This window comes from Haliotis rufescens, unplaced genomic scaffold (assembly GCF_023055435.1).
Source record: "Haliotis rufescens isolate VD_foot unplaced genomic scaffold, xgHalRufe1.0.p SCAF_5, whole genome shotgun sequence".
In the NCBI taxonomy this organism is placed as follows: Eukaryota; Metazoa; Mollusca; class Gastropoda; order Lepetellida; family Haliotidae; genus Haliotis; species Haliotis rufescens.
In genome coordinates, this window is record NW_025964223.1 from 20,801,794 (window position 1) to 20,825,730 (window position 23,937).

General features: G+C 38.8%; 1 protein-coding gene across 3 annotated transcripts; it reads left to right on the forward strand.

The window, feature by feature from the left end:
- Positions 1-3,025: 3,025 nt before the first annotated feature.
- On the forward strand, positions 3,026-22,458 carry LOC124122998 (carbohydrate sulfotransferase 15-like). 3 transcript variants are annotated; one of them, XM_046486225.2, is made up of 8 exons: positions 3,026-3,142; positions 11,072-11,284; positions 13,580-13,799; positions 15,875-16,000; positions 17,395-17,551; positions 19,920-20,070; positions 20,164-20,311; positions 20,521-22,458. In XM_046486225.2, the coding sequence occupies exons 1-8, from the start codon at positions 3,068-3,070 to the stop codon at positions 20,700-20,702; spliced, it is 1,272 nt and encodes a 423-aa protein (XP_046342181.1). In that variant the 5' UTR covers positions 3,026-3,067; the 3' UTR covers positions 20,703-22,458. The 3 variants fall into 3 exon arrangements, with proteins under 3 accessions (XP_046342181.1, XP_046342183.1, XP_046342182.1); XM_046486226.2 differs by having other exon boundaries at positions 3,077-3,183; XM_046486227.2 differs by lacking the exon at positions 11,072-11,284 and having other exon boundaries at positions 3,031-3,142.
- The last annotated feature ends 1,479 nt before the right edge of the window (positions 22,459-23,937 follow it).

Here is a 23,937-nt window from a genome sequence, read left to right on the forward strand (position 1 = left end):
TGTTACCAAAGTTCTACTGTGCAGTGTAATTAGTGTTTATTGACCCAAATATTAATGGAAATTCAATTTTTCCTGTAACTAACAAAAGCCTAAGAGATAGAGTTTTAAAGACACTGAAACATTGAACAAAACTTTCTCAAAATCTCTATTAAACACTAAATGTCTGTGCTGTTACTGTTAAGTGTCTGTGCTGTCACAGTCACTCATAGACACGGTGTTTGAAGTGATCAGGTAACATTACTTTCATTTAAATTTGCTAAATATGTTACATTTCTTAATCATGTACAACAGTAATGCGAGTAAATGAATAATTATTCATTATTTGTGTCAACATGATAAAAAAAATCCTAAAATGGCTTTGCTGTCACTGAAATGTGTCTGTGCTGTCACTATTAAAAGTCTGTGCTGTTACCAAAGATCTACTGTGCAGTGTAATCAGTGTTTATTGACCCAAATGTTAATAATATTCAGATTTCCATGCAACAAGCAAACATACAAAATACATTACCATTCATGTTTTCTTTGTCTTTTAATATATATATGTTGAAACATTTATTGAACACTATATGTCTGTGCTGTCGCCTAAATATGTCTGTCCTGTCACTTTTTTTAAGGTGACAGCAGAGACAATAACAGGAGAGACAAACTATGACATAATGCCAGCTTAGGACAATAGCTTCTCTCTTGCACTGAAAAAAAGCACACTGGTTGAGTTCCATTCTGACAGTCAAATATACTCATTATATTTGATTTTTTTAATAACAATTTCGGAACCCAAAATGCATGGTGACAGCACAGGCACCTACAAAAAGTACACATCAAAAGACAACATTTACCACTTATTTTGAAGACACTGCACCAATATAAATTGCTTGAGCATATGGTGCCATGATAGTACTGGAAAGGAAGAGACCTGCAAAGACTTTTACTCTGGACAAGATCACTGTTTCCAAAAATAATGAATCCAAGTGGAAAACCAACAGCTTTTCTGCTGTTATCAGCCTTTCATGATGTCATGCTACATAAATCACCAGGGCTTTGGAAAGTATTTATTCCCAGAGACTTAAGATAATTTGAGAAAGTTTGATTTTTTATTTGTGGACAACAAGTTTCTGCACATTTCTGCACATTTAAGGTATTTTGCCGGCTAACATAAGGTTATAGCAGTAATTTTATCAAAACATTGTATACATCTGATAGGTATCTTCATTGTCAAGTAATCTGAAAACAGAATTATGAGTTGTTTTCAAGAAAATTCATTTGGACAGGAAATGTTACTTTTTTAGAGAATGACCCATATACTGCATTTTTTTTCACATGACCTAATTACAATATTTTAAGAAAAGATTAATCTTTCTATTCTAAAGGTTAGAGTTTGAATTCAGTGCTTTATGGGAAACAAAATCTGTCAATTTAGCTATTTTGAATTTAGTCCATATGTACATCCTACGTTCTTAAGAATTAATTCATATTTTAAGATATGTATTAAGTATTAAAGAGTTAAATAGCTTTTCTTAATAATTGAATACCTTTCCATCAACCGCACCAAACTGTTGGCCACTCGTTTGTGTTCTGTTTAATATATATATGTTTTATGTTTTATAATATGTATGTATCTATCACCTGGTGTGATCATGTAGACAGGATTTCATTTGGGTTTCTGATTTTGACAATTACTCCATAAGCATACTGAGTATTGGTGCTTGGGGATATAAAATGTAACAGTTTGTTATCAGAGGAGATTGATAGTGAACTTTTAGTACCAGGTAGATATGATATCTGTAGGATTTATATCCTTTCTTTCTCTTTGTCAAAGGATTATGGGTATATGTGTGGGTAATCCTCTCACGTTAATGGCGGAAAGTCACTCAACCAGTTCATGTTTTCTACGTCAAAGAAGACCAGAACCCGGAAATACAGTCCGGACAAGTACAAGCAGCCACACATACACGCACACACACGTGCGCATGCACGTCACTATATAATAGCAATAATCTTGGACGCGAAGTTAAACCCAATTTAATCTCACCTCACCTAAAATATATGATATATTAATTACTGACTGACTGTCTGACACTGTTGATATTCGTGCTCTGGGTTTGTTCCTCCGCAGTACCTTGTGCACCGAACACGAAAAGCTCAAACATTGACTAAGGTTATACAAACACAGAAAGGACCACGCAATTATGGTAGGCGGTTTGCCAAGGGTATAGGTTTTAACAGGGAGTTTAAGTACGTCTTATCTATTCGCTGAGTTAAAGGTATATATAAATAGTCACAGTGCTGCCCAATAAAAGTTACAACAACAGCTTTGATATTATATGCATGGCCAGCAGCACGGGGTCTATCTGTCTGTCTGTCTGTCTGTCTGTCTATCTATCTATGACCGCCTCCGTGGTCTAGAGGTAGAGCCTCCGCCCGGAGAGCGCAAGGTCCGGGGTTCGATCCCCGGCCGCGTCATACCAAAAGACGTTAAAATTAAAGATGGTACTTGTTGTTACCTTGTCTGGCGCTCGGCATTAAGGGGCTAAAACAAGGACTGGTCGGCTCGGAGTCAGTATACTGTGTTTGAGTGGGGTATTCATGTTAAACTGCGGCATGGTATCTCAGTGGGCTAGCACTATAAATCGGCATCAGTCCGGACTAGCACAAGCAGCCACACACACGTGCATGCACGTCGCAATATAAGTGCAATAATCTTGGACGCGACGTAAAACCCAATTTCACTTCACCTATCTATCTATCTTTCTATCTTGGCTGTGAACTTTCGGGAGTGACAGCAGCTATTAAAACTGGCAATGCTATAATTGACATAAAAGTTGGCTGAAATGTCAACTATTTATTTCTGGACATACTTGAACCGCAGTTAAAACGAGCGCGAGTAGTAGCCTATTAAAATGGACATCATTAACTTATTTACATCGGCTCCAGGCGAATTTACTTTGACAACATGCGAGAGACTTATAGTGTTAAAGGGGCAGAGTCACATCGTGACTCTCCTTCATCTGGATGCTGCTGCCCGATACAGGCGTGTATATAAACTGCGGCAATCTGTCAGCAATTGATTATGCCCAAGGTTGTATTGAGCATCACTGACACATCCACATCACAGACAGTTATACTATTTCAGACGTTCGGCCAGGTAAAATTCAACATCTATCTATTTTCACGTAAACTGTTCAGGTAATTTTTAGCCTATGTACATGTAAAGTACGATCTTGATTCCGGAATTTTGCAAAATGTTTATGCTTTTACAGGTTTTCACTAAAACCGTTGAGCTAATTTTTAGCACATGTGCATTTTTAAGGTGGGATCTTGATTCCGGCATTCTTTGCAAAATGTTTATGCTTTTACAGGTTTTCACTAAAACTGTTGAGCTAATGTTTAGCAGATGTGCATTTTTAAGGTTGGATCTTGATTCCGGCATTCTTTGCAAAATGTTTATGCTTTTACAGGTTTTCACTAAAACTGTTGAGCTAAATTTTAGCACATGTGCTTTTTTAAGGTGGGATCTTGATTCCGGCATTCTTTGCAAAATGTTTATGCTTTTACAGGTTTTCACTAAAACTGTTGAGCTAATTTTTAGCACATGTGCTTTTTTAAGGTGGGATCTTGATTCCGGTGTCACGAAATATATTCGCCCCCAGAATAAAATCTCCCCCCGGCGAATTTATACCGGTACAGTTCCGCCCCTCTCGAAATAAACTCTCCCCCACCCTACGAAATAAAATCTCCCCCCAGAATATTTCCTCCCCCGGTCGTTTTATAAATACTTGCCATGCAGTTGCCAATAGTTTTAATGTTAATTTGTTTATGTGTTTTTTTATTCATTTTTTTTTATCTCCTTTATTTTTTCTGAATTATACATTTAGTTACTTGTGTGGGGTGTGGGGTGTGTGGTGGGGGGTGGGGGGTGTCCCACCTTTCCTTTCGTTTTTCATAATATTATATTTTTAAGTTGTATATAACGTATGAATCCCTTCTCAGATTACTTTATCTCAGTTCTATATGACGTACTATTTTACTTTTCTGTGTCGTTCTTGTTTTCTCTTCAGTGTGAGGTTAAACTGTATCATTTTTACTATTTTGATATTTTGCAATATGTTGTGGTCATCAGTTATGCAAATCAGTTTCGGTGTGTCTTTTTAACAAGATGTTCTTCATTAATATTCACCGCCAGCCCCATTGTAACAATTACATGTACACTTTGCTTTGACGATGCCGGTTGATGTTGTTCAATACAGGTGTTTTTGAATCTATTCTACATGCTAATCATTTCGGGAAGATGATACACATTATCTATATTTTGGGTTACTTTGCTTATAAAGATTAAACATGTAAACGTACGCAGTCTTAGTAGATTTTAAAGTAGATTTAATCAATGCTGAATTAGATAGTTATGATGTTGTATGTTTAACAGAAACCTGGTTGCACCATGATATTCTAGCCCCTGGTATTACACTGATACCATTTTCAAATGGTAGCCTGTATTAAGGAATATATTTTAGATCTTTAATCAGAGTATAACGGCGTGGATATGTTGACAGTTTTTACGTAGTTAGTGTTAAAACCGAATGTTTGCGAGGATTAATAAGATCTCTGAAATCAGTTACATCAGTAGTTCCGGTGTCACGAAATATATTCGCCCCCAGAATACTCCCCCCCCCCCCCCCACCCCCCCCCCCCACCCCCCCACCCCCCCCACCCCCCCCACCCCTCCCGGCGAATTTATACCGGTACAGTTCAGCCCCTCTCGAAATAAACTCTCCCCCACCCTACGAAATAAAATCTGGCTTGTGTTGGGTCCGAAAGTTTATATCTAACATTTTTGAATTGAAGACAGTGATAAAGTCTTATATCAACATGTGGACAACACTACACCATAAATGAACTGTTTCGATTTGCCAATGGAAATACTACACCATAAATGAACTGTTTCGATTTGCGCGGTTTCACCAACCGTTCAAGATAACTAATACTCTCTGTCAAATGCGTTCAACGTGTAAATGCATTTCATACCTGATATATATATTGACATGGTCCCAGCTGGCAAACAAGACTTCTAAGAGCTTACTGTTGCGGCATAACTTCATCTTTTCATCGGAGGCAACAGATTTTCAGTGATCCATTAATATATTTGTACCGCTATTGTCAACGTTCACGCCAAAAGGAATTTTTTCGTTGGAAAATCGAACTTGGTTATTCTCTATTATTGATGTTTCACATTTCTATGGTTGTTTACGTTATGAGTATTGGTTCATAACAACATCTGGTGTCACATGACACAAAACAATATGTGTATGCCTGAAGTAGATAATATTTTATTCAGGAAATAATAGCTAGAATTGGTTACCCGAACAGACTAAATGGTTATATTTCCCTTTAATATAACAGTGTTTCAACACACAAAAATGTTAAACAAACACACGTTTGTGTTTACCGTTATACTTGCCCATGTAGCCGTCGTATACATGTAAATATATAAATGTTGTGTACAGTCATGGGTGGAATTGAATACAATATTGAAATAAGGAACGTGTTCATGAGGCGAGACATTTCAAAACAATATACAATCTGAAGTGTTGATTATCTTCTTTGGTTGACTGCAAACTACAGTTTTTACACGTGCACATACCTTAGCAACATCATAAATAATATATATTTCATATTTTTTTGTTATCTATAAATACCCACATCTAAAATCAACCAACATCCCTGAAATACAATTTCACGTAGTTAAAATTATAAATCTACTCAATAGAATACAAATGGGTCCCAGAACGATGCTTGATTTCAGGACCAGAACTTAGGCAATCTAGACTTGTCAAATCATTCTTTACTTGGAGTCCGGTCGTTTTATAAATACTTGCCATGCAGTTCAATAGTTGCCAAACACTTCTGATAGAGACGATGTTGAGAATGTGGAGTGAAAAGGGCTTCACTTTGAGCACTGTGTTTTCTTTACTACCGCAGTATGAGACAATAAAGTGGTATATAGGTGGATATAATATTAGTCGTTAGATATAAAGAATGTTTAGTAACTTAAGAAGTTCTAGGACAGTTATTAACACATGTCGTGTCAGCCCTATTACATTCGCGATTGTCCACTTCCAGAAAACATCCTGTGTTGGTTTAACATGAATTAGTAAATGTTAATTAGGGATGCCCATAACGTTAATTAATGAAAGACGAGTAGTCAAAACACTGTCATTTCCTGCCCAGGACATCACACCCCTACACGCTAAGGTCGGTGAGAAACATTCTCATAAAAAAACACACACACAGTCAAGACTGTAGATTCCCGTCGTCTAGCTACAAATCCCTGTGATGTATTAAAGGTTGAAGAATTTTGAACTGAACTGTCCGAAAGTTTATATCTAAAATGTTGGAATTGGATACAGTGATAAAGTCTTATATCAATATGTAGACTCATAAATATTGGTTTTATGTTTTAACGGAGATATGATATTTTCTTATGAAATATCGCGTATTAGAGTAATTTGCATGCTTTACCATTCATTGTACCATTCTAAACCATGTGAATGTTGTATGTCAGTCAATCGGGTGAGAAAACAGCCCAATCCTCGCTCTATAAAGGACTATGTCAATCATTTTGCAAGTTGAAATGACCCCTGATACTTTATGAATACTTTATAACAGTTTATTCATAAACTTAATGCTTCGTACTATAGGCCTGTGGCCTCTTCAGTGCTGAATAAAGATTGAAAATACATCAGTCAATCAAAGATGAAGGTAACTTTATACATCAGAGTTCTTTAGAATTAGTTCATGTTTTGTTCTTAGACTAACATTTCAACCATCGATTGTGTTCACATGTAGACTCAAACTGGTATATTAAAAAAATGTATACAGACAACAACAACTGTATTAGAAACAACAAGTTCTGTAGAGACTCATGTCTCCCATCCTTTGTTTGGTATGATTATGTCTTATAATTATTTTAGGATGGAAGGTACAGTTACCAAATAAAATATTCTGAAATATCAATTCATTATGACCATATTTCATAATCTATTTTTTAAAGTAACCCTCCTTACATTAAAGATAACTATTTAAAGAATATAGTACTTAAAGACATTGCAACAAACCGAATAATCAGGGGGGAGACTTTATACTGAGGGGGGCGCGAAATATATCCGCCCGGGGGAGATTTTATTTCAGAACAGATTCGCCGGGGGAGAATCTGTACCGGTATAAAATCTCCGGGGGGAGAATTTGTACGGGGGAGAGTTTATACCGGGACACCGGCATTCTTTGCAAAATTCTTTTACAGGTTTTCACTAAAACTGTTAAGGTACGTGTAAGTTTTATCGGTTCTTGTAGGTGAAGAGTTTTACCGCTGCACAAAAGTACCATGTGAATCAACGTTTACGCGTTTGTACACATGTCGGCTAAACAATTGGTTTATAATTTTCACACTTATGCCACCGTCTTAACAATCCGCCATTTTATTTTCCTGATTTTGAGAAATTGTGTGGAAATTAAGAATGACAAAAAATGTGTTATTTTGCGTCCTAATTGGATATATTGCTTGTTAAGTATCTCTGTGAATTGTAAAACGACATATCTCGTATTTAATTTAATCTGCAACAAATACATCTACATAGCTAGAGTATACGCAGAAAATATTCAGTTAATATTTAGATAGAATATATAAATCTAGTAGTGTACAAATAGAGGCAAATTGAGGCAAGCACATTTTGAGGCTATATTTTCATCTGTTGAAGCACCATGTGATTCTGACTGCTTATATTCTGAAGATCTTGACAGCATAGAATATATCAATCTAATAGTGTACAAATAGAGGCAAATTGAGGCAAGCACATTTTGAGGCTATATTTTCATCTGTTGAAGCACCATGTGATTCTGACTGCTTATATTCTGAAGATGTTGACAACATAGAATATATAAATCTAATAGTGTACAAATAGAGGCAAATTGAGGCAAGCACATTTTGAGGCTATATTTTCATCTGTTGAAGCACCATGTGATTCTGACTGCTTATATTCTGAAGATGTTGACAACCAGCCTTCCACCAAAGAAGATGTAGACATTTTTATTCTAGAATTACCTATCACAGCTACAGAAATTCAAGATGCAATTTCCATCTTAAGACTGAGACAACTGCTTGTGTCGACCAAATTATATTTGAAATGATCAAATATTCTCTACCTAACTTCTTGTGAGATGTTTCAACCAAATATTTGATGTGGGTGCTTTGCCTTCCACGTGGACGAAATCAATTATCGTCCCCATATTTAAAGATGGAAATGTTTAACCCTAACCCAAACAGCTATCGAGGTATTTCTCTAACTACTAGTTCAGGCAAGGTAAGCAGTTATTGAAAAATACCTAGCATATAATGAGCGTAAATTATATGTTGCCTTTGTGGACTTCAATTGAAAAAGGCAACCTATTCTGTAGACAGACAGCGATTTTGGAAATGTTTACAAAAACACAACGTGGATGGAAAAATGTATAGAATACTGAAATCAGTTTACCAAAATGTTAAACCATGTGTTAGTTGTGACGACGCTGTGACTGACCTTTTCGACTGTCCAATCAACATAATCCAAGGTTGTGTATTGAGTCTTATACTATTTTCATTCTTCATCATTAAACTATTCAATGGCATTGCACTTTTTGGAACACATGAATTCCAATTAATTTCTGACATAACAGAACTATTGATGTTGCTGTTTGCGGATGATGTAATTCTTATGTCAGGCACCAGATCAGGGTTACATAATCAATTTAATAAATATATAAATAAATTTATCAAAAGGAGCAAAGCAAGTTTTCTGTCAATTGCAGTCTCTTTTGCGTTAACATGGGGTTGTTACATTTCACATTTTCTTTAAACCTTTTGATTGTCAAATACAACCGATCTTATTGCATGAGGCATACATTTGGGGCTGTCGAAAGTGTTATTGTGTTGAAAGGTTCAACTGTTCGCCTGTAAAATATTTCTTACTGTGGGCATGTCAACTCCAATACTATGGTTTATGGTGAAAGTGTGAGGTTTACACCATACTTTGTTATACTAGATGACTACGCTTCTGGCTGATGCTATTATGTATGCCTGGATATCGTTTGGCCCCAAAAGCCTTTAATATGCTTGTGTACCTTGATGCTATTGGGACGTCCTCACGTTTCTTTCGTCGACGAATTGTCCTATTGGTTTTTACAGAATGACAAATCGAATTCATATGCCGGCCAGTTGTCCCAGCATCCCACGACTGTTGACAGCTTGCGGTGAATGATATTGATAAAATGAAGCTGAAATCTGTTGCCTCATTCCAGGCAGCCCAACGTGAGCTGGAACTCAGACACTATCATAAATAATATACTTCAACCTGTTATCAATCTTAACAAACTCATGAAAAAATTTCAAACATTTTGTGAACTATTGATACCAGATTCAATAGCTTTAATATCCGCCAAGTGTTTGTGACGGGTGCAACAGAGGGGGCAGGATACACTCACCTTTTCGCGAACACCTGGTATCATTACTATTTGATAGTGATTTATAACCACATGATCATGATTTAGTCCGAATTGTACAATCGAATCTTTTTAATTGAATATTGAAAGGGTTTCGTCGCTTTTATTAAAACATAGATCATACTCGTAACATAGATCATCTGCACCAGGAGAGGAATTGTTTGTTTTCGACTTGGCACCTTTAAATTTATCGTATGAGAAAGTGGTGTTTAAATGAGAGTTTCAGTCAGTCAGGTACAAACGTGGTTTTATAAGATTCTTTGAGTTCTTTGAAATCCCCCAGGAAGTTGTCAGAGCAACTAACTGTTTTAATTGTTCGACTATTCTTTTAGCCTTTTGAAAGTTGGTCACTATGCTGCCGTCTACGCCTATAACGGGTATAGGACACCGGATATAAGTACCGCTGATACTTTTAATTCTGGACCAAATAGGAGATAGAGGAGTAAATCTATTTCGACTTGAAATGTTGCAACAGCCACAAGGAAGAGAAGTATGAAAACCCCCGTTACAGTCTTGTTTCCTCGTTTTGATTGCATTTTCAACTTCATTGGTCCACCACACTTTGGGAATGAAAGAAGATTGCTTACTTGACGCATTTCCAATCACAGACCGGGATGTTTCAATAATTGTGAAGGGGGCATGGGTGGCCCAGTCGCCTAAGGCGCCGCGATTCGATGTGCAGAGTTGCGTCCCTTGGGCACGCCAGAAACCTATGATTGTTGGTTCGAATCCCGATTCGCCCCGATTATGTTTCTAGGTTTGTCAGCACCATACCCGTGCTCGTGGGTTTCACCGAAGTGGTAAACGTCTGAGACCTGCATGTAGGTGATACGCTTTGGCCATTGACACATAATCCAGTACACTGTCTTGAATGGTTTATTTTATAACTTCAGCATAGATTGATGAATACATTTTGATTCAGTCTTGAATCATTGACAGATATTTTGTATTATGTCTTTCCTTCAAATTCCTTTACTGGCCCTTTAATTGTAAGGCCTATTGTTGACAGGTACAAGCTATAATAAAAACAAATGGGAAATATTACAACTTGTAACTAAGGTAGTAAGTACATGTTATGTTATTTTCAACATTATTTTCCGGATTTTAAACGAAACATCTGTGATACACACTTCAACCTTCTCAACATGCAATTTACCCTTTTACACCATTTACATTTGTTATAGCATTGCTAGTTATGATTTACATGTTGTTCCTTATATATATTGTTAATACTTACAAATTTTATGGGCCATTTACACCCTACACAAGTTCATGTCATTCTGCTTACGTCCACGTGCTTGTCCATGCACTGACTATAACCCGGATGATTAACCAGGACAAACCAAAAAATTAGAGAACTTAAATGAAGCTCTCATAAAAGAACTAAAATGACTTATCCTCACAAGTGGTAGCCTACACTGCATCACTTCGGGCTTTCCTCCCACATCAAGCTGACACGCCGCGATATAGCTGGAATAATGTTAAAAGCGACGTTAAACCCAACTCATTCACTCACTCACTCACTCTAACATGGATCTCTTTCCAGCAAGTCAGTATGAGGTTGGCATCAGGACGATTGGTGTTATTGATGCTGGGTCTGTGTGTGTGCCTTTGGCTTGTGACACGGTATGGCAGTCGAACGGACCATTATGAAATTAGCATGCGTTCACATGGATACGTGTCGGGATCCAATACAGCGAAACTTGGCATTCGGTGTGTGGGAGCAGGACCACATGAGGTAGAAGATCTGTTCTGTATGGTATGTAAAGGGTTTGGTTTATTTCTGCAATCATATCGGGGAAGAAAGTCTACACTTTCTATTAAAGGGCAAGTTCACACGGAAATGAACCTATTTTTCTTGTACTTTTTCCACATTAAAAGTGTTAACCTAGAAGTGTCATAGACAAAAATATAAAAATATCATAATTAATCAACATATTTTTCGCATTAAAGCTATTTATATTTTTCACATTTACCAAGTGTTCTATTTCCATAACAAAAACACCATGACTTATGCCCCTTGCAATATGACGTCATTGGTGCCAATTGATAAACATAATGACGTCATCATGCTTTGTTAGAGCCGCTTCACGTGGTGTAGGTACATGTGTGTGATTCTTGCGTCTCAGATGCCAGCCAGCATAGTGTTTTGCTGAGTCACCATTGCGCCGGAGTGTGTCGTAGGCCATGTTGTTTTACCGCAAACTGGTACTTGATTTCTTTTGCGTTGAGAATAGACAGGGACCCAGTTGAATTGGCACCAATTACGTCATAATCTAAGGGGGATAACTCAGGCCTGTTTAGCTCGAAAAACGAAGGACTCATAACGGCATATCATTTTCACACTATTGTGAGCTTCCTACTTTCATTGTGAAACAATGAGTGCATATTTTCAAACACAGATACTAACTAATTCTAAAATTGCGTTTTGTTTAGAAAAAGAAAGAAAGTAACTTTTGCGTGTACACTTCCCCTTTAAGGAGATTGATGGCTGATAGCGATTCCATTCCAAAGAATTGTTCAAAACCCCTAATAATATATTCATTAAACTTTGCAAATATATCTATCACTTGCTCTAAAAGTGCTTTATGCTTTTCACACTTTATTTAAAAGGCCAATATTGTTTTAATCATTTCATTCAGATTTAGAAATAAGCTTCTATTTGATTTTTTTATAATCGAGTCCGATTTCCAACAATATAACATGTTAGGTGAGGTGAAATTGGGCTTAATGCATTTTTTATAGCGTAAGTGTGGATGCTTGTACTAGTCTGGACTAATGCCGATTTTATAGTGCTAGCCCACCAAGATACCATGCCGCAGTTTAGTATGAAAACCCCACTCAGACACAGTATACTGACCAGTTCTTGTTTTGGCCAATTAATGCCGAGCGCCATGCAAGGTAAAAACAAGTACCATCTTTTTGGAATGACGCGGTTGGGGATCGAATCCCCGACTTTCGGTTCTCCGGGCGGACGCTCTACCATTAGACCACGTAGGCTGTGAACAATAGAACAGTGATCACGCTGAAACTTTGTGTAGATAATAATAATTATAATTATAATAATTATAACAATAATAATAAGTTGTGTTAAACGCCTAAGATTCTTTGAGTTGTGTTTGACACCACTCTGTGCACATTCGCTATTATTGGCAATACTTACCGAAATAATGAAATATTGTTCATTAGAAACTAGATCTACTTTATCAAATGCGGTGATGTTTCACATGAATTTTTGTGAGCATACACTTTCGTCAAGGATATTACATTGAGACCATACTGTCTCTCACACCACACAGTCCACATTAGACACTCAATTAACTCAATTAAGATTTAACGACCACATCAAATTAACCAGGTTTGTAAAAGAGCCTCAGAAAACATCACGATCTTTGTTTCCGGACCATGACTGCACAAACACAGAACACTAACTGAAGAGGTGAGGTAGATACACATATAGAGGACATTTAATTGCGGTCATCAAATCGCTGTTTGTGGTTGTAAGAGTACATATTCTTTGTTCATTTTTTTGTACCTAGACTAAAGATAAGTTGGTAATTTAGAAGAAGTGTGTTGCACACTTGTTAAACCTCCGAAGAATAAGAACAGCATGTGTTTTCAGATTTACAGCGTTGTGATGTTTTCAATTTTCACCTGGAACCAAAATTGTTATATGCTAAGCGTCCATGTGTGTTTGTTTGTTTGTTTGATGTTTAACGCCGCACTCAGCAATATTCCAGCTATATGACGGCGGTCTGTAAATAATCGAGTCTGGACCAGACAATCCACTGATTGACAACATCAGCATCGATCCACGCAATTGGGATCTATGACATGCCTCAAGCAAGTCAGCGAGCCTGACCACCCGATCCCGTTAGTCGCCTCTTACGACAAGCAAAGTCGCCTTTAACGGCAAGCATGGGTTGCTGAAGACCTATTCTACCCCGGATCTTCACGGGCCCTAAGCGTCCATGAAGTGGATGCCTCCTTTACGAATCATGCCATATAAATACCATTAATGATATGTTTTTGGTAATACTGTCTTATATCATAGGAAAGACCACGACATCTGCCGGACTTTAAGAACCCCTGCTGGTACACAAAGGAGGAGGGAAAGTTACGTCTCAAGTGCATCCCTTACTACCATATTCTGGGTGTGTGCAAATCGGGGACCACCGACCTCGCCTACCGCATAAGGGCCCATGAAGACGTCCTCGGATGCAATAATTGTCTCGGAAAGAAGGAAAGTTTTTACTGGTGCCGTAGAAGATATGGTAATTCTATCATTACATTAATACGGCTGTGTATAGATGTATAGACGGGTGTATGACTGGAAAGGATTTTAAGCACATTGATTTTCAAAGTGTATTGGAGCATATATGCCAGAACATTGAGTGAGTGAGTGAGTTGGGTTTAACGCCGCTTTTAACAGTATTCCAGTTATATCACGGCGTGTCAGCTCAATGTGGGAGGAAAGCCCGAAGTGATGCAAGTCTCAGACGATTACCACTTCGGTGAAACCCACGAGCACGGGTATGGTGCTGACAAACCTAGAAACATAATCGGGGCGAACCGGGATTCGAACCCACAATCATAGGTTTTGGGCGTGTTCAAGGGACGCAACTCTGCACATCGAATCGCGGCGCCTTAGACGACTGGGCCCCCCATGCCCCCCCATGCCAGAACAGGTTGTTTCACAATAAACATACCTCTCCGGCAAATGTTGGTAGTGCACAAATAGTAACAGTAACGGTTACTTTATCTGGAATAACATAAATATAAGTGACAAGCTTTCCCCAGAACCATATGAATTATTTGCTCAAAGCAGAATCTGTTAAAACATTCCGACTCTAAGATACGTATAAGTTTTATGAGTGAGTGAGTATGGTTTTACGCCGCTTTTAGCAATATTCCAGCAATATCACGGCGGGGGACACCAGAAATGGGCTTCACACAATGTACCCATGTCGGGAATCGAACCCGGGTCTTCGGCGTGACAAGCGAACGCTTTAACCACTAGGCTACCCGACCGCCCCTATAAGTTTTATGAATCACTATCAATTAATGATGATATTAAGTGTTCGCGGAAATGTGTGTTAGAAAAGGTTGTAGGTGTCCAGGAAAAAGTTGGAACAGTACTGAAACCATTGCAATACTGTACGATTACAAGTCTTGGGGATAAGGAGTTTCACAGAACACCCGTTAGAAAACATATGACGTCAAACTGAATTGCCCAGACATTAAGAAGGGCAAAACAACTAATATAAACCGTTGCGTTGGAGGTGAGGTGAAATGGGGTTGCACTTATATAGCGACGTGCATGTACGTGTGTGTGTTTGTGTGGCTGCTTGTACTAGTCCGGACTGATGCCGATTTATAGTGCTAGCTCACTGAGATACCATGCAGCAGTTTAACATGAATACCCCACTCAGACACAGTATACTGACTCCGAGCCGACCAGTCCTTGTTTTAGCTCCTTAATGCCGAGCGCCAGACAGGGTAACAACAAGTACCATCTTTTAACGTCTTTTGGTATGACGCGGCCGGGGATCGAACCCCGGACCTTCCGCTCTCCGGGCGGACGCTCTACCACTTGACCACGATGGCGGCCTTCGTTGCGTTGCAACACCCACACCCCTACCCCCACCTCGAAAATGCAGCGGACATGTTTGTCATGAGAAAAATATGTCATTGCAGCACAAACAAATATTTATCATTTAACTTAAGCATTTATCCATGACATAAGCTTATGACATAAAAACATGTATGTCATACCCCAATGACATAAGTATGCAAATTAGATATGCAAATTAGATAACCGGAAGAGCGAGCGGTTTGATTTGAAACTATATATTATAAGTGAAGTTACACCAGAGATATAATCAGATTACACAGAATCGTTGTTGTTACGGTTATTAAAGTTTCAATTATTCTGCAAAAGTCTGTTCAAGTATTTTGTTTAAAATAGTCCGAGGAACCTTTTTTTCTCAGCGAATTGTTTATTTTGGTTTACATGGCTATGGAAAACATGTTTCACTACGCACGATCTATACGTAAGATTTCGACAAGTTGCTGATGTTAATGTTTAATGCAATTATTCCTTAATTTGGAAGCAAAAATGTGAAAATGATAAATAGAATTCACCACTCGTGTTTTTTAATATTGGAAATATCAACCTCGTCCCGTTTATCGGTATTTGCCTCGCCAAAGGCTCGGCAAATACCGATTAACTAAGACTCGGTTGATATTTCCCATATTAAAAAACACTCGTGATGAATCCTCTATTTATTAAACAATGTACTAACATGGTACAAACCATCGATATTTCAAATCGCTGACGTTTCCACAGGTTATGAATTTTCCATGAAAGAGAGGATACCCTGCAACTTCAGCTGCTTTCAACATATGTTTGCTGACGCTGCGCAAAAGATAGAACAGACAACTACGGAAACAGGCTATCACAATATGATTACAGGTAGGTGCCCCTGAATATATTTCCGAATTATTTGACACTTTGAAAATTCTCCCATAATCAAGACATTTGACAGAGGACACCAAAGACGGTCTGAAACCATTCTGCTTATGTATAGAATTCCACATCCCATCGATTATATATTCTTCTACATTTAACTTGATACATATAAATTTATAACGTCAAGGCCAGAGAATAACCAGTCTCAGATATCTGAACAAAAAATCAATTGGGCGTAAAGGGAAAATGACTGACTGACTGATATAGGAGATTTAACGTGCGCTTTCCGACTGTAGCTTATTTCGCACACGGGCCTGGCCGGACCATTTAGTGTATTGCGAAAAGGGTGAAAGTGGTGTGTGCAACTCAAGAGGGGGCTTTTAGGGGTTGCTTACATTGAATTTTTGGAATTTTTAAATTTGGAATAAATTAAAGGGAAAATACAGCGGTCAAACTTATATAAGCGGATCACTTAAAATACGTGATGACACCAGGTGTTCGCGAAAAGGGTAAGCCTACCCCGCCCTACCATTAGCTCCCGCCATTCTCCAAATTTGCTCTAAAAAGTATATGCGTGCTGCCCGACACCGCACCGCAGTACTCAAGCCATGCGACGGTGGCAGGTAAACAAACCCGATAATCAAGTGATGGACCCACACTCCAGTCACACGATAGAGAAGTTTTAAAGTGTCGGCCGAAACATTTCTTTTATAGTTGTCTCAGCATAACTGATAAATGCTCAGGGTTAGACCACCAGCAAAAAAATCGACCCAGTTCAAATAAACATAAAGCGTCAACTCCAGAGAATAACAAGTTTCGATTAACCAACGGAATATAAAATCAGCGGTGAAAATCTTATGAATGGATGACTGAAAGAGCTGAGTGATGACACCAGTTGTTTGCGAAAAAAATCTGTTGTATCAATATTGTACTTATCAAAGCCATGTACGTCTGTCAAAGGTAAAGATGTTTTTAAAAAAGCGTTATTTTTCACCTTTTGTTGTCTCTGATCGGGGTCCAGTCGTCGACAGCTACGGAAATCGCATGCCAGAAACCTATGGTTCCAGGATCGAATCCCGGTTCTTGTGACGATTATGTTTCTCCGTTTGTCAGCATTGTTCACCTGGGTTAAGTGGTTTAGTGGTAAAAGTCTAAGACTTGCATCACTTTAGCCCCCCCCCCCCCCCCCCCCCAATCAAAACTGACAAACTGACACGCTGTGATATAACTTGATTTCAACAAACTCGTAAATGCCTTGGACTTGCATCGCACTAAGATCGGGCGGCCTCCAACATGTAGCTAACACGCCATAATATAACTAAAATATTGTGCTCAGCGGCGTTAAAACAAACTCACTCACTCCATCACTCACTCCATCACTCTCCCTATTCGTCTAGGTGATGCAACTCCTTCAGATTTTAGTGATTTCCGAGGATGGCCAAAAATACCACAAAATGCAGGTTTAGAGAAACCAGCGGTTTTGACACCCCATCTTATGAGACACGTGTATACAGATCCGAAGTTTATTCTCATCTTCAGAAATCCAACTGATAGGTAGGTACCTGTTTTTTGTTTGCAGACACAGGTCTATTTTGTACAGTCGCATACTGTAGTGTAAATGAGTTAGTGTATGATGTTTAATGCTGAAGTTAGTAATATTCTCTGTTGAAATGCGATTACCTGTTAATAATCGATTGGTTGGTTGGTTTGTTGTTCAACGTCGCACTCAGCAATATTCCAGCTATATGACGGCGGTCTGTAAATAATCGAGTCTGGACAAGACAATCCAGTGATTAATATCATGAGCATCGATCCACGCAAATGGGATCGATGACATGAATTGAGCAAGTCAGCGAGGCTGACCATCCTATCCCGTTAGTCGCCTGTTACGACAAGCATAGTCGCCTTTACGGCAGGAATGGGTTGTTTAATAATCGAATCACGGCAAGGCTAACTAGTGTCCGGAAGCATGAGCAAATATGCAAGCCAGCCATGGCTTCTAATCAGCGAAGTCACAGAGACTCACCACATGAACCCCAGAGCAAATACGCACGCCATGACTTCTAATCAGTGAACTCACCGGGACTGCCTCTCATAGCAAATACGCATACCAAGTCATCTAATCAGTGAACTCACCGGGACTGCCTCTCAGAGCAAATATACAAGCCATGGCTTCTAATCAGACAACTCACAGGGACTGCCTCTCAGAGCAAATATGCACGCAATGACTTCGAATCAGTGAACTCAACAGGGACTGACTCCCAGAGCAAATACGTATACATAGACATCTAATCAGAGAACTCACCGGGACTGACTCTCAGAGCAAATATACACGCCATGGCTTCTAATCAGCGAAGTCACAGGGACTGACTCTCAGAGCAAATATGACTTCTAATCAGTGATCTCAACAGGGACTGACTCCCAGAGCAAATATACACGCCATGGCTTCTAATCAGTGAACTCACCGGGACTGCCTCTCAGAGCAAATATGACCTCTTATCAGTGAACTCAACAGGGACTGACTCCCAGAGCAAAAACGTATACATAGGCTTCTAATCAGTGAACTCATAGGGACTGACTCCCAGAGCAAATATACATAGACATCCAATCAGTGAACTCATAGGGACTGACTCTCAGAGCAAATATACACGCCATGGCTTCTAATCAGAGAAGTCACAGGGACTGACTCTCAGAGCAAATATACACGCCATGGCTTCTAATCAGCGAAGTCACAGGGACTGACTCTCAGAGCAAATATACAAGCCATGGCTTCTAATCTGCGAAGTCACAGGGACTGACAAACTGACCCCCAGTGCAAATATGCACGCCAAGATTTCTAATTAGCCAAGTCACAGGGACTGGCCCTCAGAGGAAATATGCACGCCATGACTTCTAATCAGGTATCTGATCCTGATTTGAGTTGACTCTTACAAGCATCAGGATTTATTCTGAACCGGAATCCACAAAGGGAAACTGTATGCAAACATTGGAAACAAATATTGAAATGTGACCTAAGCATGCCTATTTTTCTTGTGACGTATGCGTTGAGACTGTAACTATAACTTACCTGTCATGGAACAAAGACAATTTATATTCCTTATATTCATAAACGAGGCGGTCGGGTAGCCTTGTGGTTAAAGCGTTCGCTCGTCACGCCGAAGACCCGGGTTTGATTCCCGACATGAGTACAATGTGTGAAGCCCATTTCTGGTGCCCCCCGCCGTGATATTCCTGGAATATTGCGAAAAGCGGCGCAAAGCCATACTCACTCACACACTCACTTTAAAAAAAACCTTGTACATATTGATAGATACAATTTGAACCAACCTTGACATCGCCAATGCCTTTTCCTGCATCGTTTTAACATGTTTAGAGAATGGCCATTACACCTTTCTTTATCATAACAAAGAAGCAAGTGTTAAGTTTAAAGAGAAATCAAAATTGCGGCGGCTGCATCGATAGCTTCCTGAAATCGGGTTTGTGAAATCAAGGTGGCATATGAGGTACTAACTGTACTTTCCAGGTCACGACAATTACTGATGAAATAAGCACACTCGAGATTTCATTAAAGTTTAGTCAGAAGGAAAACATGACCTCTTAGGCTTGAATATGACAAACGTTTATTTCATAGGCCATATGCCAAAAACGATATACACGGGTATAATTACTGTACTGTGACAGAATGCGAAAAGGAAATTGTAAATATGATGGCATTAATACGAATACACAATATATCTGTTCAAATACTTCATATGTTCAAATGCGTAAAATATGACCTTAAAAATGTCAATGAAATACGATATTTATGTTTCTGGAAGAATGGTTTGAACACCAAAAATACTTGTTCATAACATCCTGACCTCTCAAGTCGGCTTCCGTATTGATCGTTTACGTACGCGTGTGCCATGTGATATGATTGCAGGTTATATTCTGACTACATGATGATGGGCGGAAGATCAGCTGAGGATTTCGACAAAACTGTGAGAAAAGATATTCAGACCGAGGAGACCTGCATGAAGAACCACACGGTGGAACAATGTCTGTACAGCCTGGACATAGCACGAACACTTCGGGTAGGACAAGTTTGGTATTACATAAGTCTGAAGCACATTCTCACAACTGACGAAATGTTATCGCATATTACAATGTCTATTCTTCTTTCACAGACTCGGATTTTCTTAGGGTTCTATTCAGTTTACATGCGAGAATGGCTGAAGGTTTTTCCTAGAGAGCAATTCCTTATCTTGCGAACAGAGGACCACGATGAAGATCCAAAAGCTCAGCTGAGAAAAGTGTATAACTATTTGAAACTGAGTGAGTTTTTATCTTTTTTTTCCCTTTCCGTAAGTAAAATCTTTCCAACTATTGACCCAGAAGGGCGATGCTGAGTTTCATGATAACACAATCTTCATTTTATGTTTCGGATACATCAACATCCTGGATCGGCGGATCAACTCTATCAATACTATCATACACATATCCCTTCGTCAGGACAACTCATTCAAAGAGCCATTGTATTTCAGATTATACAGAAGACTGGCTGACGTCCATCGCCAATATGCCCCATATGCGGGTCAGTTCGAAGAGCATTAGTGAAGGACCTATGCTTGAAAAGACCCGTGTCTTGCTGGACAATTTTTACAGCAGATACAAGCAGGATTTGGCAAATCTGCTACAGGATAAGAGATTTCTGTGGTTGACATAGTTTAAATGATATAACATTCAAAAAAGCAGTTCAAAGGAATACACCCGTAAAACAATTATTACTAATTCGTTTTATCGTAATGGTGGAATAAACATTTTTACAGCCAATACAAGCAAACGGACCCGGGCCTGGTAATCTGGTATTCACAACAGGATATCTTAGCCTCTCCGTTAGGGGCGTACTTGAAACAGTCCACCTACCAGCAGCTTGCGTGGATGATGATGCAGCAAAGACAGTGACCTACTGGAGTATCCTGAGGCCACTTGGAACATTGTTCATTTAACCAATCAAGTTTATTGATTAAGCTTCGGCCCAGAACAAAATAAATAAAAATTTCATTTGCTCAGGCCAGCAGATGATTGAAGGTTATTCTTTTACATGCATTTCAAAAACGCTTCAAGTATTTTACAATCTCCTCGAATATTTAAAAACACATTCACTTGGGTATAGGCAAAACCTTTGGGTATTGACTTGTTTGAAAAGATACATTTTGAGGGACAATTTAATTACGTAACGTACATGTACATATCAATTTTGCAGTGTAAACATTGGATACTGGATAAATCTTACCTATGTTAGGACATGAGGACCAGAAGGTCATGGACTTTCAAATTTGCATTCTGAATAAGCAATCCATTTGTTTAAATGATACGAATTTGGTTGGCCTAAATTACACAATAGTGCAGTTTGAGATGCATCGGTTGTGAGGATGAAGGGTTTGTTTTGGTCAGGCTATACAAGAGTGGGGGAAATTGTAATGACTTGCTTTAGGTTTTCTAATACCTGTTCACAAATGTCAGACCCTTCGGAAGATGCGTCTTGTTTTAACATGTTGTGTAGAAGGGTGGGCGATGCCACAAAAGTATTCCCAAATTTGAGATAATAAGTTGCTAAACCTAAGCAATGAAGCCCATCATGGACCTGTTCAGGGAATGGGATTTGATTGACTGTATCTATGTTTGAAGGATCTGTACATGTGCGGGTTTAGGCCTGCTGTGAAGTGAGGCCTGCTTCTTTGATTGTTTTGAATATTGCCTTGATGTAGTTCAAAGTACCTAAATGGTTTGCGAGAAGATCATGTTAGCCGTATACATGTATATGGAACTATAACGCCAAACCATTTCTGTTGCTTGATGGATTGATGACGGCCGATTTGTGGAGTGGAGTGGAGTGGAGTGGAGTGGAGTGGAGTGGTATTTTTCCAAAAAACACACAAGCACAATCAAAAGCGAAAACAGCTATGGACACAAAGATGGCATTAAGCACACATCATAAAGGGATAAATATGTTGATCGAGTTCGAATATCCCTACAGTAATAAAGATTAATGGAATACAGAGTTATGGCCCTTAATTTTTTTTAACAAGGTGCACAATACCGCCAATTTCTCGGTAAGCGCAACAGATAAATCTTTGGCCATGGTTACCCTTTTAAATGACATTTTCTGGTGCCAGTCCTTTCGTTATTTCTCAAAAAAACTTTGAAAATTTGTAGGGGAATTTGTTTTAATGCCTGTCATTATCGCAGAAATCAAAGTTACAATTGTAAGCATGCAAAACACGTATTCAGGGGTTCTTGTTGAACTCTCAAAGAACGACGAAGCAATAATATACACACAGACTCATTTGTTTGCTTATAATAAAAACACTTCCCTAATTTTCCCTATCTATTCCAAGAGCCGCATCATCGACCATCAAAAGGTTCGACTGAAGGTGTTTCTGACACTGTTATTTCCTGAAATAAATAATATATCTTAAGCACGATTTATGTCTTTTCTCATCCCTGACTGTCCCTGCTGATATTTGTGCTCTGGGTTTGCCCCCTGTACTTTGTGCATCGAGCGACAATAACTAAAACGTTCAATCAGAGTTATGCACATATTTAGTTGTCAGAGATGTGGCAACAGCAGGGGAAGACCAAGACTCTAGCTGATCTGAATGCCGCTACCTTGTACAGCAGCATACAGTCAATCTGTCACCAAGTGATCATGAAGTGATAAAGTCTTGGAGGTTATATCCCATTAGTTAGACGTCCCATTAGTTAGACGTCCCAATTGTTAGACATGTTTATTTTGGCAAAGAGGGAATGTACCTACAGGTGTAATGGATCAGTCCTAATTAGATTAAAGTACTGAGTAGGGATAGGGGACTCACAGTTTAGGGAGTTTATATGTTATAATTTCGTTAAATTAACCTAAATTACCTTACTCTCAGCACAGGTTCAATAGGCATGAGATTAACAATGTAATCTATGGAGTAGCTTAATTGTCTTACTGTATGATTAGTTGAAGGAGTTGAGTTTAGATTATCTACTCATCAAACAAATAAAAATGATCTTGGGGTCTTTATCATTATCAGTATCGGTATGGCTGGTTTAAGGAAAGTAGAGTACATCACCTCTCGGCATGGAAGTGAGCTGTTTACTTAAAAGCTCCAACGACCTAACTAAGGCAGGCATACAAATAACCTTCTTGTGGATACCCGCCAACGTAGGAATATACGGTAATGAAAACGCCGATAAAGCAGCTAAACTATCCCTCAAAATCCCAGAAATAAGCTTAAACTTACCCATCTCAAAATCAGAAATTAAAAGTGTAAACAAGCAAAAAATCACCAAAAAATGGCATAACCTATATCTAAACTCAAATAGCCAAATCAAAAAAGTGCTCAGCAAACCACTAACCAAACCAAAAATTCTCCATCCATTCAAAAATATCGACAGAGTAATCACTAAACTCCAAACAGGACACACCAACCTAAATAACCACCTAAAAAATTTAAAAAACACACTACAGGTAACTGCCCACACTGCAAACAACCAGAAACCCCAGAACACGCACTCATCCACTAAACACACTACCTAACGCATCGAACCGCATTACAAACCACCCTCAATCTAAACAAGGCTCTAACTCTAGAAGCAATACTAAACCCACAAAATAAACTAGAAAACTTCAAGGCCTTAGGCGTATTCTTAATAAAAACGGAACTAATAAAACGCATCTAAAAACACTATAACCTACCAAATCAAAATCACATAAACAAACAAACATCCACCATACCCAGCTCCCTTAGTTCTCCTCCCCAATCCCATCGGCATCTATTCCAAATCTCAAAATTCCCAAATTCTATATAAGCAACCCCTAAAACCCCCCTCTTGGGTTGCACAGACCACTTTCGCCCCTTTCGGAAACACATTAAATGGCCTGGCCGGGCCCGTGTGCGAAATACGCATCA